Source organism: Actinia tenebrosa, unplaced genomic scaffold (assembly GCF_029948245.1).
Source record: "Actinia tenebrosa isolate PJP-AT-01 unplaced genomic scaffold, QUT_ActTen_1.0 PGA_scaffold16__25_contigs__length_10494907, whole genome shotgun sequence".
NCBI classification, from domain to species: domain Eukaryota; kingdom Metazoa; phylum Cnidaria; class Anthozoa; order Actiniaria; family Actiniidae; genus Actinia; species Actinia tenebrosa.
In genome coordinates, this window is record NW_028292576.1 from 2,963,240 (window position 1) to 2,980,105 (window position 16,866).

The 16,866-nt window shown below is 36.3% G+C and overlaps 2 protein-coding genes across 2 annotated transcripts; one reads left to right on the forward strand and one right to left on the reverse strand.

Moving 5' to 3' along the window:
- Positions 1 to 872: 872 nt before the first annotated feature.
- On the reverse strand, positions 873 to 8,581 carry LOC116289002 (eukaryotic translation initiation factor 4E-binding protein 1). Its single transcript, XM_031695874.2, has 3 exons — positions 8,327 to 8,581; positions 3,409 to 3,579; positions 873 to 3,016 (listed from the first exon to the last, which is right to left on the reverse strand). Exons 1-3 carry the CDS (start codon positions 8,466 to 8,468, stop codon positions 2,985 to 2,987), a joined length of 345 nt encoding a protein of 114 aa, XP_031551734.1. The 5' UTR covers positions 8,469 to 8,581; the 3' UTR covers positions 873 to 2,984.
- A 5,611-nt stretch (positions 8,582 to 14,192) lies between these two features.
- LOC116289000 (uncharacterized) lies at positions 14,193 to 16,866 on the forward strand. Its single transcript, XM_031695873.2, has 2 exons — positions 14,193 to 15,416; positions 16,712 to 16,866. The coding sequence occupies exon 1, from the start codon at positions 14,417 to 14,419 to the stop codon at positions 15,350 to 15,352; it is 936 nt and encodes a 311-aa protein (XP_031551733.2). The 5' UTR covers positions 14,193 to 14,416; the 3' UTR covers positions 15,353 to 15,416; positions 16,712 to 16,866.

The following is a 16,866-nucleotide window of genomic DNA, read 5'->3' on the forward strand; positions in this document are numbered from 1 at the left end:
TATACTTCGTCAAATACACTATGGTAGCCCGAGTTCACGCCACGAAGGGCGTCTAGGTTTAATATTAGAGAGTTTTAGATTGACTTTTTTTCCTCCCCGCAAACGGCAAACGTGACCACGTTTTCATCGTTTTTCTGTATTTTACTTTACCTTTTACAAACCTTCTCACCAAGAGCAAATACTCTTTTGTTTTTCTACTGCTTGGACTTTTTTGCGATTCTTTTTCAGTAATTTAAAAGAAATTTTTACTGGTCAACTGACGTTTCACGTTTGCCGTGAACGTATAAATCTAAAACTCTCTAGTATCTGCCCGCGCTCGCCGTCCGGTATCCTTTGCCGCCAAAACAACAAAACAAAACGATTACAAAAACAAGTAAAAGAAATACGGGAAAAAATAAATAAGTTACTTACCGTCCTAAAGTCGGTCCGGATTGGGGGAAAACTGTGCCAGAGGTCTTGAAAACGGACCTCGGGCTAACAGCCTCGGTCCGTATATTCAAGACCTCGGGCACAGTTTTTCCCTATCCTAACCTCCTGGCCGGTAAATAACATATATAGTCAATGTCATTAACGTTGTCCACCGAAAAAAGACATTTACACATTTAGACATTTAGACTAAAGTGACCCTGAACTTTAAATGTAAAATTCAACTCGTGAATCGAAAATCCAGGATGGCCCGACCATTTAGTGGGGATTTAAGATGGAGAATTGTATTTCAGCGTTTGTTTTATGCCAGAACGTTCGAGGAAACACGTGATATTTCTTTTAGTCTAAATGTGTAAATGTCTTTTTTCGGTCGACAATGTTAATGACATTGACTGTATTTATGCGTCACAAGTAAAATCACTCTAGTAATCAGATTACTCGCATGCTTTTGGTGAAACAGTTCTGTTTATTGGCATAACACAGCACTATTTCCATGTATATACACAGAACCGTGGCAAGTGGCCTCACTGAACCAATAAGATTTACTATTTTAAGTTGCCTTGCTTTGTTACGGCAAGGAAGGGGGGGGGGGGGGGAGGAATGGAAATCATTTCTCTTCCTGCTAATGTAGCATTCATTGCTAAAAGAGTAGTTAGAAAACCATATAGAATTATCTAACACACACCTAATAGACCTCCTAGGCACGGGCATAATTTTCCTATTTCGGACCATGTGTCATTCCCTTGAGAATAAGATTCTTCGTTTGAGTTATATTCATATTCATGTGCCTTCTCATGCGAACCGAGTGCAACCATTAAACAAAGAAATGATACTCTAGGGAATACCTGGGATTGAAATCGGAAAACATTAAGCCCGAGCCGAGTTAGTTTATTACACCAAAATACTATTAATCAAACCTAAGGTTTCTAAACAGAATTATCCACTAACACGAGCAAAGGGATATTTTCACAAATTATAGCTTTGGAATACTGATGTTTCATACTATCATTCAACTAGTCTCTCTTTCTATAATCTACCTACCTATACTATTCGATTATTACTATAAGAACCAGAGTTCCTTTTGCCTCAGCACCCATGCAGCTTCAAGCTGGAAGCCTGTCTGAGAAGCACTGGAGTGAAAGGAACTCGAGACAGAATGCTTTATACACAAAATCTAAGGATGAAAAAACCATTCTCCTTCAAACAAAACTGTTTTTATAAGTTCTTGAACAAAATGAATCAAGATTTCTGTATTTTCAGCTTGCTGCAGTCAAAAGTTACCAGCTTTGTCAAAAATGCAAAAATATAGAAGTCAATTTAGCTGTCTGGTTCATGCATGATAAGAGCAATAATTAAATTAATAAAAGGACAAATATTCACACAAGAAAATAATAATAATTTTCAAAATAAGTACAAACCCAATTTGTATTGAATATGGGCCTTATTCACGCGGCAGCCATGTTGGATTGAACAACAGATTCCAACACGCGTAGCCTCAAATTCAAGCGCTTGAGAATTTATTTATGCGGGCGAAACAAAAATGTTTGTATTCTCATGAGAATAAACATGGCCGCCGTCTGATAAAGGTCCATTCTTTTAAGTGAAATTTGAATTCAAAATTTAAAACATCATTAACACTCTTTCTCGCAGGGTTTTCAAAATACGTTTTTTGATTGTTATTTACACCATACTTGGAATAATTCATTATTATTTTTTTTATCATTTTGAATCGTTTTAAGCCTAATTACAGCAAAAATAGATGGAGATTAGGTTTGCCTAACTACTCGTTTCGCAATGCTACATCAGCAAAAAGACCAAAAGTACACTTTCATGGCCAAGGCATTTGAAGAAACAAAATATGAAAAACTGATTACTGGAAAACACTGTATTATCTTACATGTTCGCAAGAAAGAAAAGAATAAAGTTGAAAGAAAATTTTAACGTTTAAAGGTATCCAATATTAATGCAATATGAGTTGAAAATATTTTTGGGGAAAAATTGCAATCCATTTTCATCAACTTTGCAAACTGATAGGTCAAATTCAAGTTCTTTTACATATATTTTTGATTATTTTTTTCCTTGTTTTTCACTTCATCTGGAATAATATTAGGTGTGATAATAGAGTTCAATATTATCATGATAAAAACAAATGCCATACATGCAAAAGATATTGGACACCAATGCATCGTTAAGATGCTTTAAATAAAGATCAAAAACTAGAGACTAGTCGTGCCAAGACTCTCTCTTGTGTTAATCTAGCCATCTTTTATTTCAATCTGTGCATGGCAATATAAAACTTGAATGAAAAAGATCTTCTAGGTGTTGGATGGAATCATTTGGATGTGACGCCCACACATGCTTGGAACATAAGACTTTGGACATGTGAATCATTTCTTCATGCGCTAAGGCCATATAGGGTTTTAATTCACGCTTGTTACATATATACACCCTGACGACAGAGGGATAAGAACTTACTAACTTATGCCTAACATAAGTTGACCTGTACGAATACTTGTAAACTCTTGTTGCGGCATTAGGGTGGTCTTTGGTCTCTGTCGTTATATTTCCATTTGAAACTGAGGTTCGTCTCCTGGTGATCCAAAATAGAATGAAGAAAAATTTGTATCAATGCAACAATGACAGTAAAAACCAGGTAGACTCAAACAGGGAATAAGATTAATATCAAGAGCAATGTTCAGGTGAAAGAACAACACCAATAACAACAACAATAGCAGCAACAACAACAACAACAGCATTGGCAACAACAAGAGTAACAACAGAAGCAGCAACAACAGCAGCAGCAACAACAGAAGCAGCAAAAACAGAAGAACCAGCAACAACAGAAGCAGCAGCAACAACAAAAGCAGCAACAACAGAAGCAGCAGCAATGCGGCAGCAACAATGTGCCAGCAACAATGCGGCAGCAACAATGTGGCAGCAACAGTACAGCAGCAACAACAGTAGCAGTCAACTTTCACCAACCTGAATCAGGCTTTCGCTCCGGTAGTGATGCCGGTTTTACGTTTTCTTCAGGTTTAGCATTATCTTCACTTGTCACTCCAGGGATAAACGGGAGGTTGGCTGGTGGAGTATTTGACAATGGTGAATTTCTCAATTCCATCAGGAATTTACGATCATAGATAATCCTTGTACCTAAGAAACAATAAACCATTTAATACTCACTTACTACCCACCTCGAAGCTCATTTTTACATTGACTTACAAATTTCTTGAGCGCTGATTGGTTATTTTTTATTATCAATAAGAGGACAAAACAGATAAAGCTGCCGTCACAGAGTGCATGCTCTTTCCATTGGTTGTTTTGATCGCTAAAAATGAGAATTTTTTAAATCATTTTTGTTATTGTAAAAAAACAAATACAAGACATCAGTTTTTTATGTGTCTGTCCTCTTATTGTATCCACACTATGCCTCGTGGATTAACACTACTTTGACGATGTGATGATGCAATGTATCATATTTTTTCAATAATTTTTTTTATTCTCTACTTTCACATCCCCATAATACCTTGCGTTTTTGGGGGGTAATAAATCAAAAAACTGTCCCAATTTGAAAGATTTCTTAATTGAATTGATACTATACCTGCTTTTATCTGTACAATACTGATTATCAGTTTATTCCAAGCTATTTTTGCATGTACAGATCATCAAGAGTTTTGGTCTTACAGAAAATGTATTGACTTACGAAAAAATGTTTAAAATTTACCTTAAACGTCTTCAAGCTTCTATCTTTTTCTGTTTTTTACTTCTTCATTTCATTTTTGGATACCAAACAAGGTATTTTCAACATTGTCTGATCAGCCATCAGCACAATAAGTGGGTTTTTACCCTCTGGTTACCCCCCAAAGACGCAAAGGATTATGGGGATGTGAAAGTAGAGAATTGCATATTTTGTGAACTGAGAAAATTGTTTCTGCTTCTGAGACAAAAGCAAACTGCATTTCAGTCTTTCATGATCATGACAGTTCCTGGGTGAACTTAACATGATAAACATATTTTCTGCAGTTCAAAAACTCAGGAATTCTGAATAATTAGAGAACCATGTTCAATGGTATATTACAATAACAAAAATCAAAATTATCAGCAACTTATTTATAAAAAAAACCTAATTAAAATCGTTAATAATTAACTAAAAATCACAAAAAAATGTCATTAACTTTTTTGAATGTTTACATCAAGTAATCATATTCCTAACTACTATTGTACTATTGTACAAATAATTCAGCGTTATGATACTGAAAAACAAACTTAAAATAAACATCGGTATATTTATAGTAAATAAGAAAATTATAGAATATTCTAGAATGTAAGAAGACAGAATTATCAATGAGGGTTGTAGTGATGGAGCTGAAAAATATTTTTTTGAGCTCAGCAAAAATAAATTACAAACAAGACATATGTTGAAACCTGTATTTATAGCAAATTCATGAAACAATGTTGGCAAAAATATTATTAATGAGGGTCGTAGTGATGGAGCTGAAAAATATCTTTTTGAGCTCAGCAATTATAGCAAACTTGTAAAACAGTGTTCGCAAAAAATAATAAAGATAAAGTCGAGCTTGAATTTCATTTTTTTCCTTCGTAGACTCATGGCTAGTGAAATGATAGGCTCCACTTAGCCATACAGTTTCAAGAATATAGTTTACAGAAAAGGACAAATATATATAGTAACAAAAAAAGTTACCACCAAAAGGGCTTGAATTTATTTTTTTCCTTTATAGACATATAGCTAGCTAACTGATTATTTTCACTAGATGTATGGTTTCGCAGATATGAATTTACGAAAGAAGGACAAATATATATTTTCACAAAAGAATTAACTGTTGAAATTCTTAGTAGTCAATATGGCTATTAAATTTCACTAGCCCCCCCAACTCCCCAATATTTGGCTAGTTGTCTAATGCCAAGTTTAGGTCCCTAGAAGAAAGATTTGTAGGTATAAGGAATTTGTTTTTTAAATATTAGAGAGATCTTTGTAAAAAAATATATATATATATAACAAAGATTTTTGTACAAGACAAAAAGAAAAAAAAATTGTAAAAAAAATTCAGATAGACTTGTGTAAGAAATTTGTCTCTACAGCTTCTACAAGGCCACACTAGCAGTTTGAGTAGATAATCTATGCACTAAAGGCTTAGAGGTGACTCATTCCTGGTAATATGATATATTAGACAGTTGGAATATTGTATGTATAACGCTATCATGATAATCATTCTCTTAATACTGACACTTTCATGTGGTAATTTAAAAATTAAAGCTCACATATTCTTGTTAATACTTCTAGAGCATATTTCGGATGAACGCCACATCTTTATGATCCAATTACAAGAAAATAGAAAAATTTTGTATTTAAATACAAATTGTATTTACTTGGGGAATCATATACGACTCATTTAGGATACAGCTTCATGTAGTCTTGCTTAATAATGGAAAGAACAAACATAATCCTTGATATTCTAACAGAAATATTCTTGCAATTATCTCCAAGATTCTAGAAGATTTAACAATGATATCAAATGAAAATCAATCTTTCACATCAATAATCATTTTCTATTTGTTTTATGAAGATTTTTTTTTAAATTTGACTATTCAAAATCTATAGTTTTCAATTGTGAACATTAGATTTAAATGTTAAACTCTTATATATACAGCTTCTAGATTCTTCTAGATTTTGATTACGATTATACAGTTACTTCTTTCAAGAAGCATCCTAAAAAAACCTTGCTATTGGAAATACAATGAAATTACATTCAAAAGAACCTGTATTCATGACTTTCATCTGTTTTCAAATAAACAGGAAAAATTCAATGAATGCTTAAACAAGAACTGAAAGATGGCTTTTAAACAACTCTTTCTTCTGGGATCTTTGGTTTGATTTCTGGACTAAGGATAAAACATGAGTAGAGTTCATTAGTTTTCTTTCTTGATTTGAGGGTTTTTTCCAGGTTCTCCAGTTTTCCTCCCTATGCAAAACTTAAAATGCTAAATTCAAATTTTATATGTGAGTTACTGTAGCCATGCTCTGACTTAGATCAGCCCAGAGGTTGTTTCAGGGTTTAATCTGTGAGTTAGTCATGCCCTGACTTAGATCAGCCCAGAGGTTGTTTCAGGGTTTGATCTGTGAGTTATCCATGCCCTGACTTAGATCAGCCCAGAGGTTGTTTCAGGGTTTAATCTGTGAGTTAGTCATGCCCTGACTTAGATCAGCCCAGAGGTTGTTTCAGGGTTTAATCTGTGAGTTAGTCATGCCCTGACTTAGATCAGCCCAGAGGTTGTTTCAGAGTTTAATCTGTGAGTTAGTCATGCCCTGACTTAGATCAGCCCAGAGGTTGTTTCAGGGTTTGATCTGTGAGTTAGCCGTGCCCTGATTTAGATCAGCCCAGAGGTTGTTTCAGGGTTTAATCTGTGAGTTAGCCATGCTCTGACTTGGATCAGCCCAGAGGTTGTTTCAGGGTTCAATCTGTGAGTTAGCCATGCTCTGACTTGGATCAGCCCAGAGGTTGTTTCAGGGTTTAATCTGTGAGTTAGCTGTGCCCTGACTTAGATCAGCCCAGAGGTTGTTTCAGGGTTTGATCTGTGAGTTAGCCATCCCCTGACTTAGATCAGCCCAGAGGTTGTTTCAAGATCAATATAATTAAAGTATATTAGTAAACATCTGATCTTGATTTGGCATATAATCTACAAATATAGATTAAAAATAACATGCTAAAATTACAAGAGTAAAATGAAATATTTATCAGTATAATATATATATATAAAGTTTTTTAAGCAAATATTTTAGCTCTATATTTAAAATTTCTATTCATAAGTAAAAATCTCTATGGTAGAGAGAATAAGAACTTAGATTTATTCTATTTTCAAGTTTATTTATTCTGTTCATAACTAATAATTTGTGCATCATATAACATCCCTAAATATGACACCAAACAAAGATTTTAATCTTCAAATACTATCCATTATTTGTAAACAATAGAAATATGTAGTTAATTAGTGCAAATTTATGAAAATATAAGCTGCAAAGATAGTGTAATAGGATAGGGTAGGATCTGATTGGCTGAAGGATTCAAGTGGGGATCAAGTTATACAATACTGAACCCCTCGCCCCCAAACACGTGCTTTTCTTGTTTACATCCGAACCAAAACATTGTCCAACTAATCTCGCAAATTAGCAATTTTCCACCGCAAAACTTCAAACTAACGAACAAATTCCTACCAGTTTGATTAGAATATTCCTAATTTACGTTTCTAGATTTGGAAGAGGTGAAATTTTAGGATCTAAATGGGTGAAACAACGGAAATTATTAAGGCCTCCAACAAAACAATGACGTATATATATTGTACAATTGTGTACAGAAGAAGATCTTGAAGCTGCATCCAATATACCCCAACACAGCGTGCTTAAAATATTCCAAAAGCATTTAGTTTTGGTTTTTGGTTGGGTTATTAAGCTGTAGGATAAAATAATTGGAAATTTGAATTTATTTTGGAGAGAGTCCATGCGTAGGGGAATCCCGGGAACTGCGCATTTAAAATGTTATGACGCACTTTTTCCAAAGGATTTTTACTCGCTTTTTCTTTCGCTTTAAGCCCCCTAATATAATTTTACAAGCTCAAAAGGTTTACGTTTACGAAAATAAAGAGTCTAAGTTTTTAAAAGGAGAGTATGAAAAGCGAAATTCGCCCAAAACGGATGTTTTTGTGCTCCCAATTTCGAAGCCTTTAATTTTCGCTTCTTTTGGATGCAAAATGAAGGTTAAATAATGCCTTGAGGGAAGAAATATGTTTGCTCTTTCATTCAAAGAATCTTAAATTCAGCTGTATTTAGCGAAGAAGGCGTTAATGCGTTTGCAAAGCGCTAAAGAAAAGACAAAAAGAAGCCTACCTCCAGGAGTTGTGGAATATATGGTTCCTCCGGGAGTCGTGCTGTAATCCATGGGCATTTGCGAAGGATCGTGAACTGGGATCCGTCTGGAAGGAATAGCCCTTGATAGAGGAGTCGTTGATGCTGTACTTATACCATTCATGATGTATGGATTGGTTTTAGAGCGGAGATATTGAGGTTTTCAACGAGCTTGATGGACTAACGACTACAGCCTTGTGATGCTCCCCTTCCAGCAATCAAACTACAAATCACTACTGCGCATGTCCTTTAGGCCCTCTTGCGTCATACAACGCCACGTGACTTCCGTCTTAAAATAACCCTGACCTTCCATTGTCAGTCAAATCCGTCTTCGTTTTAGCATCAAATTTCTCAAATCTGCTTCTCTTAATTCCTTTTATTTCTACTCTGTTGAAAAAATATGGTCTCTGGGGTTAGAATTTTGGTTTTCGTGGAGATTGTCAGGTGGGCATTCGAGCGCTGTGGCATCATTTTAAAGGCGCGTGTCACACTACTTAGAGGTGATCAAATCTGATTGGACGTTTCTGCACGTATGATTTTTGTAATGCGACGACTTCTGGAGGGAGGGGAAGGGGAAGTACCTTAACTACGTATTTTATAATCTATTTTCATTTCGTGTAAGATGACCTTTCTAACTCCTTTAGCCATCTTCCTCTTCAATAATTCTCTTCCTCAATTCGAGATTTGAAATTTTATAAATAAGTATGACAGTGACTAACTTGGTCATGGAATATTTCAACTAGGGGCAAAACGGAAAAAAGACAATAGACTCTCGTGTTCTTATCTTTTATGCATTATTCATACATTAAGCTGTATTATAATATTCTTGAATAAAGCTCGCCTATACACGCGTTAGTAAACAAATAGATGATGCAATAACAACAACAGATGTGAGAATCGAAATTGATACCATACTTCGGGGGGAGGGGAGGGGGTTCTTGACTCCTCAATCAAAAACATAATATCGCGCTAAAGAGCTAAAAATTGCTATTTAAGGAGTTTGCCATTGGAAAAGACTGACGATAAACGCCAATTTAATGGCGAACAATCAACCAGGGCCAACTACGTATGCGTCATGATGTAATCGGCGTTATGGTAACCACTTTGAGCACGCTTCAGGTAGTAAGAACCTTTCGACCCTAAAAACGTCAGGGGAGATGCGAAATGCTTACGAATCAACAAAGAAAAGAAAGAAAGACGAAAGCAACTGAACAGGGAATAAACAAAAGAAATGCATGACTCAAGCAACAATGTTGAGGCTATTTTCAGTTTTGATCTTTTTGTTAGATTCGGACCGGATGAAAACGATTCATCATTAAGGATTTTTGTTCTGGTCCCACTAAGTGCTATTTTAATAGTATTACTAGTGCTACTAGGACAATATTTCGCTTTCGCTTTCAAATTAAACGAACTATGGACCGTACTGTCAATACGTGGTCACGGCTGATGCAAGATATCAGGTGATGACCACGACTTGTTCGTGAAACGTTCGTGACGATCGTGATCGTGATTTTGGTCATGGTCAAGCGTGACGTGAGAGGCTGGGATTTGGACTTTGTCCTTTCGTTCATTTTGCTTTGTTTGATATTCGCGAATGTTTCTAATTTTGTAGTTAACTTCGTGTTGCATAATCTTAATTGCTTAAAATTGCTTAAAATTGCTTAAAATTGCTTAAAATTGCTTAAAATTGCTTAAAATTGCTTAAAATTGCTTAAAATTGCTTAAAATTGCTTAAAATTGCTTAAAATTGCTTAAAATTGCTTAAAATTGCTTAAAATCACCTAAGTTTTTTGACTAGGAATTCCTCCTTTCCGAACAAAATTTCAAGAATAGTTGTGTACATTTTTTATTGTCTTTCATTCATGTTATACAGTTTACTTTATGTCGTGCGCTTTATCGTTTTCTCATAAGCTGTTAACATCATAGATGCACTATTTGTATAGCTGTAAGTGAATGAATGTCTGTCGATTGAAACTAAACACGCGATTAAAGGCATGTTTTGTTAGTGAATACCTAATATTAAAGATGGGGTTCTTTGATGAGTTGTTGTCGTGTCAATTGCGGATCCAGGGGGGCAAAGAGGGGCTGAAGCTCCCCCCCCCCTCCTTCAGCAGAAAAAAATGATGCTTTTTTAAATTTTTGTCCGTTGTGTTGACGGAAGAAGCTCAATTAGCCCCCCCCCCCCACCAATCTCAATTAGCCCCCCACCCCCCCACCCCCAATCTCAATTAGCCCCCACCCCCCCACCCCCAATCTCAATTAGCCCCCCCCCCACCCCCAATCTCAATTAGCCCCCCACCCCCCCCCACCCCCAATCTCAATTAGCCCCCCCCCCCACCCCCAATCTCAATTAGCCCCCCACCCCACCCCCAATCTCAATTAGCCCCCCACCCCCCCCCCACCCCCAATCTCAATTAGCCCCCCACCCCCCCCCCCCCACCCCCAATCTCAATTAGTCCCCCCACCCCCCCCCCCCCCCCCCACCCCCAATCTCAATTAGCCCCCCACCCCCCACTAAAATTTTGGCTGGATCCGCCCTTAATTGCGTGTAGCTTTTAAGATAATTTTAAAGTTGACCAGAAAACTAAAAAAATAAGGAATTAAAAAAGAATAAAGGAATGGAAGAAAGAAGAAAAGGAGGAGAACAACAAGAGGAAGAACAATAAATTTTATAAGAAACAAGAATAAAAGGAAAATTTCTTAGAAGAAAAAGGAAGAAACGAGCGGAGAAACGAGTGGTGTTTTGAGGTAGGAGCGGAGCTAAAAATAAACTCGACGACATGTACTAGGGACTGAATATAAATAGCATCGGTTTAATTTCCTACTGAAGGCACATATTTCGATCAATATACTGATATATTATTGTCATATATACACGATAAATCGATGGGTTGCAAGCATTCCCAAGAGAGTTAAAAGACAAAAACATGGCGGTCATTGTGGTACCGTTAACAATGGATGCTAATGAGAAATCTTTTGTTAAATGGTACCAACATGGCCGCGATGACGTAACGTGCAAACGAAGAATAATATATATGAGTATAACCAAGGTATATTCAAGTCACGGTTCGAGCTACGAAGGAGTATGTCAAGTCAGCGAATACTGTTATATACATAAATACTACAAATAAAGTCAAATTGAGACAAACTTTTGTTTTGTTTTGTTTTGTTTTGTTTTGTTTTGTTTTGTTTTGTTTTGTTTTGTTTTGTTTTGTTTTGTTTTGTTTTGTTTTGTTTTGTTTTGTTTTGTTTTGTTTTGTTTTGTTTTGTTTTGTTTTGTTTTGTTTTGTTTTGTTTTGTTTTGTTTTGTTTTGTTTTGTTTTGTTTTGTTTTGTTTTGTTTTGTTTTGTTTTGTTTGTTTGTTTTGTTTTGTTTTGTTTTGTTTTGTTTTGTTTTGTTTTGTTTTGTTTTGTTTTGTTTTGTTTTGTTTTGTTTTGTTTTGTTTTGTTTTGTTTTGTTTTGTTTTGTTTTGTTTTGTTTTGTTTTGTTTTGTTTTGTTTTGTTTTGTTTTGTTTTGTTTTGTTGTTTTTCTTTCTTTATTATTGTTGTTGTTTTTTTGTTGTTGTTGTTGTTGTTTTTTTTTGTTTTTTTTTTGTTTTTTTGTTGTTGTTTTTTTTAATAATTAATAATTTTTAAATATTTATACATTTTTTCAAGATTGTAAAAAACGAATAGAATTTGTCCATTATTTAAATATGAATATGTTAATATATAATACTTACAAAGAAGAAGGAATTATAAGAAGAAAAACTGACTAATAAGGAAAATTGAAATATATATTAAATATATAACTATGTATCTTTATCTAAAAATCTACGTTAATAAGCTAAAAATCTAAATTTATAAAATGGCGCTTTCAGCAACCTGAATGTCTAAGTCTATGTTGTTTATATCATTATAAGTTCTTTTTATAGTCCTTGAGCCTCGTAGACATACAAGTGCAGATCTTAACAGAGAGAAACAAGTCTTGGCCCTAATCCATGCCATTGTTTTGTGATACTCTTCACCTTTCTTTCGGGCTATCAGTTCAGCAAGCCTGCTGTGATATGTTTTGCATTCTTTACTCATACCTCCTGTTGTACAAAAGACAAGGGGAGTAAATGTTCCATGTTCGATTTCGTTTACTCTTTCGGTGTATTTCCGCTTCTTGTCATTTTCATGTAGCTTGTAGATTTTGGGTAGATCTAGATCTTTGTACATATCTGCATTTGGGTGACAAACCCTTACGTCAAAAAAGGCAGAACGTTGCTTCTCCCAGAAACCTCGTGCATGGATGTCAAGTCTTGCGTCTGCAGCTTTGTTTGCTCCTTTGCTTAGTTTCTCATCTGAGATTGATTGTTTTTTTTGAATTTTTTTGATTTTTTTTTTTTTTTGAGGGGGGCGGGGGGGGGGGGGGGGGAGGTGAACGGAGGGAAAGGAAGGAGAGAGCACGTACTAAAGCCAAATGTCTGGGAGTCTCCCTTCACAAATATCTTTTGGGATTTGAGATCCGTGTGTAAAAGAGGAGTTATAAGGAGGGTTTGGAAGATAAAAACACTGATTAATCCCGTCACTACAGGAAGCTAGCCCTTCAATGGTGAAAAAGAAAATCAAACATAGAATAGAAGCCAACTCTCGAAAGCATTTGCTACTTTGGCTGCTACAAACTTACATACATGACTACAAATTGTTTATCTACCACCAAATTATTTATAACTAATTAATGAATATAATATAAATGTATCTTATTGTAAACAATGTGAAATAAAGTGAACTTGAACTCATAGATTAGATAAGGTATTCTTCGAGTTACGATTTTCGAGTTACGATTTTCAAGTTACACACTTTTCAAGTTACGCGCTCGGACACACCCATATTATGAGGGCCACGCCCACTTTGACATCTGTGCGTAACTCGATGACAAACAGCGTTGAAATCAAACTCGAGTTACGTAACTCGAAGCCAACAGATTGAACTTATTTTTCGAGTTACGCGCTATTTCCGTAACTCGATTCTAAAAAGTGGACAAATATTTTTTCGAGTTAATCTGAAAGAGAAAAAGAATTTTCTTCTCGATAGATTGAAGGAATTAATATTAAAATTAATATTAACACATCAAATCAATTCCCTAACACGCTGAAAAATGATACAGGTAGGCAGCGATCGTGCTGTTTATTGACTAGAAATGACCGAACTGTTTTATAGTTTTAACGGTTTTATATACAGTCAATTCAAAAAACGTTGTCGTCGACCGGCTCAAGCCTACGCGACTGGACCGAAAGGAATGTGGGTAAAAAATCACTGAAGCGGTTGAATATTCGTTCTGAATTAATTGTTCCCGCTAGGAATAAAGATAATAATGGCGAGAAACAATCCATCAAATGCATGTCTTTGGGTTTAGGCCAAGTAAAACAAAGTAGTTATGATTCAGTTCACAATTTCGAAAATATGAAGGCATTAAAAAAACGTCTCCTTCGACACTTCCTGCTCGCCTACGAAGGTTCGTGCTGTAAACCAGGCCAGGCATAACTAGTCAGATAAAATTATGCAGTCAACTCGGCTTCAATGATTACTACCCAGAGTTCCTTTCGGTCTAGTCGCGTAGGCTTGAGTTGCTCGACGACAACATTTTTTGAATTGACTGTATTGCGGTAGCTATCGATCTTGACTATTCATGCAAGGCTCTCCATAATCAGCCAATCAGGATAGTACCGTTTTGCCCTCTGTCAATATAAACACAAAAAGGTCGAGTTGTCTGTCAAAAGCGCTTTTCTATGCGTGACGAATTTTCTTCATTGGCAAGACGATTTTGTATAAGTTTACCAAAAGATTTACTGTTTTTCCCTGATTTTTGTGTGTTATTTTGATATCACAAAATAAATTGTGTTAGGGGTATGTCTAAAACCAGGTTGGCCGAAAAAAATGTTTTTACGAAACCAAACAGCATACAGGATGACGTCAATGTTGTGAACCATTATCAAATGGCTATTGCGGAAGAGTGAGCACGGAACCGAATCAAACGACACCGTTTAGAATAATCAGTTTGCGGATTTGAGTTCGCCTTGAAACACACCCGGCCGGTTAGCTTTAAAAATGATTGGAAAATCCTTTGAGAAAATTTTATATGTGGTAGGCATCGGAGTGCTACAGCTCTTGGCTGTTCTTGGATGTGAGATGAACAGCGATTGTCCGACTCCAACTAAACCACAATGCTGCCAAAATGTTTTCCCACCGAGATGTATGGATTCGTTGATGTGCTACTATTATGGATATGATAACACTAAGAAGCTGATTCCTACCTATTATCCAAAGGTTTCTTTTCCTGACTACAACAGATTTACTGTTCCTGATTACGACGAGTTCACTCATCCCAACTTCAAAGAGTTCACTGTGCCAAATATCGATAGGCCGACGTTTTCTTATGATGATAACAATGATGATTATAATTCCACCGACCACTCTTCAGAACTTTCTCCAGGAGCCCTTATTGCTACTGTGGTTGTTAGCATACTTCTAACCATTTTAATTGTTTGTCTCCGATGTGTTCGATACAGGGCGAGGCTAAATCATTTTCATCGAAACTGTATTGTGCAACGTCCAGCAGCGACTAACAACAGCCGAACAAACTTGAGGAACTATGAGGAACCGAGTAGAATAGTCATAATAGCCGTGACTCGAGATGAAGACCACATTAGGCGTCAGAACCGTCCTCCAGATGGCGAAGCACCTTTCCTAAGCGAAGAAGACTTACTCCAAAACTTACACAACAGCTGCGCTCAGGAGCCTCCTCCATACGAGGAAACGACAGCAGGACCTGATCTCCCAAAATACGAGGATTTAGTCAACGCGGCCATGGACCAACCACCTCCTCCCGTACCCCCCGAAGCTCACACAACATCTCGAAGTTCTATAAATCCTTCTCAGATGATACCTCAAATCGAGCAGAATCTACCAATACCTAACGTAAACCCCCCACCATACGAAGAAGCTCAAGCAGCAACTAATCAAGCTATCGAACCGCTTCCCTAACAAACTCTTTCATCTAGTCACGGTTGAGCCGAGAAAGCAACTACCATTTTATACTGTGCACAAAGTAAGTTACAACAAAAGTCAAGAATTTCATTAGATTAGTTCAAGGTATCGGAGGAGACCCCTAGTATGCGCTAGTCGTTTATCAATATGTGTAAAGGAGATAGCTGTATGAATTATGATGCCCATGTAGATGGATTATGTATGATACTGATGTTGTACAGCAGCTGATTTTCAGGATGACACTAGCCCGCAGTTATTCTACACTTTGTTAGTTAACAAACACTTCACATTGTAGAAATTTCAGTAAGCCAGAAGACTTTGGTTTATAAGGATGTTAAAGTGCCTATCACCCTTCTGACAATATTCACAGTATTAATTCTACATGGGGTAAGATGTTGAATAACCCGGAATAAATATATAGTTTAAGTGCAACTTCTTGAACTCTTAAAGGTTTTTCCATGCCATATGCTAATGTTGTGACGTATGAGGAGTAATCATTTAATATACGAAACACTACTGGTACAGATAAATTAAATTTTAAATACGTCATTGTTTTCCCCATTGCTCTTATAGAAATGATTGCAAGTTACTTTTCCCATAGAAGCCGGTGTTTCGAATTACGAGGAACAACAAATGACCATAAATGCCTCCTCATACGTCACAGCATTAGCATATGACATGGAAAAACCTTCATAACTTCAAGAAGCCGCACTCAAACTATGTAATTTTTTCGGGTTATTCAACATCTTACCCCATGTAGAATCAATACTGAGAATATTGTCAGAAGGGTGATAGGCACTTTAAGCTTCTAGAGTTATATTATGCAAATCAATATTTGTAGTATATTTTTAGAAAGACACCAGTTGCCTCGATAAGTTGTTATTGATGTCTATGCCTGGGCTGGACACCCATCACTTGATTAAAATTAATATAAATATAAAAAGGCACAAAATCACGATAAATCTATATTTCAGTAAACGTTATGGTTCGTTATATATGAGTCACGCTTCAGAGAAATGGGAGCCACTGAGAGGTTGATCATCGTGAGTCATGATCATGAACATTGTCTGACCCCCAGGAGCGGAACCAGGGGTGGTGAAGCAGGTGACTAGTCACCCCCCCCCCCCCCCTTTTGCTCAAATTTCTCAGTATATTGTTAGTAACAGTCACCCCCCTTTTTCTCGAGTTCATGGTAAAACTGTTGTAATAGTCACCCCCCCCCCCCCTTCTAAAATTCCTGGATCCGCCCCTGACCCTGTCTTGGCCCATGCTTTTCACAAGTTCCTGTTTTCTTTCGCTTCTTTACAAATAATTAAAAGAGATCGGCAACTCAATAAGAATTTTTCTTTTCACTAGGAGGAAGTGATACCGCCTACTCTTCAGAAACTCACGGGGAAGACAATGAGACTTGATCGTTTTTCAGTGTTGTGTATACATCAATTAGAGGGATGTGTGACAGCCGGGCGACGTCTTGGGGCTCGATAGTTCAAAAATTAAAGTTTTGAAACGTA

Coding starts and splice junctions, on each gene's coding strand:
- LOC116289002 (XM_031695874.2), bottom strand. CDS start 8,468: ATGAATGGTATAAGTACAGCATCAACGACTCCTCTATCAAGGGCTATT. Junction 3,580..8,326: donor ATATTCCACAACTCCTGGAG/GTAGGCTTCTTT, acceptor ATTGTTTCTTAG/GTACAAGGATTATCTATGAT. Junction 3,017..3,408: donor GGAGCGAAAGCCTGATTCAG/GTTGGTGAAAGT, acceptor TTGGATCACCAG/GAGACGAACCTCAGTTTCAA.
- LOC116289000 (XM_031695873.2), top strand. CDS start 14,417: ATGATTGGAAAATCCTTTGAGAAAATTTTATATGTGGTAGGCATCGGA.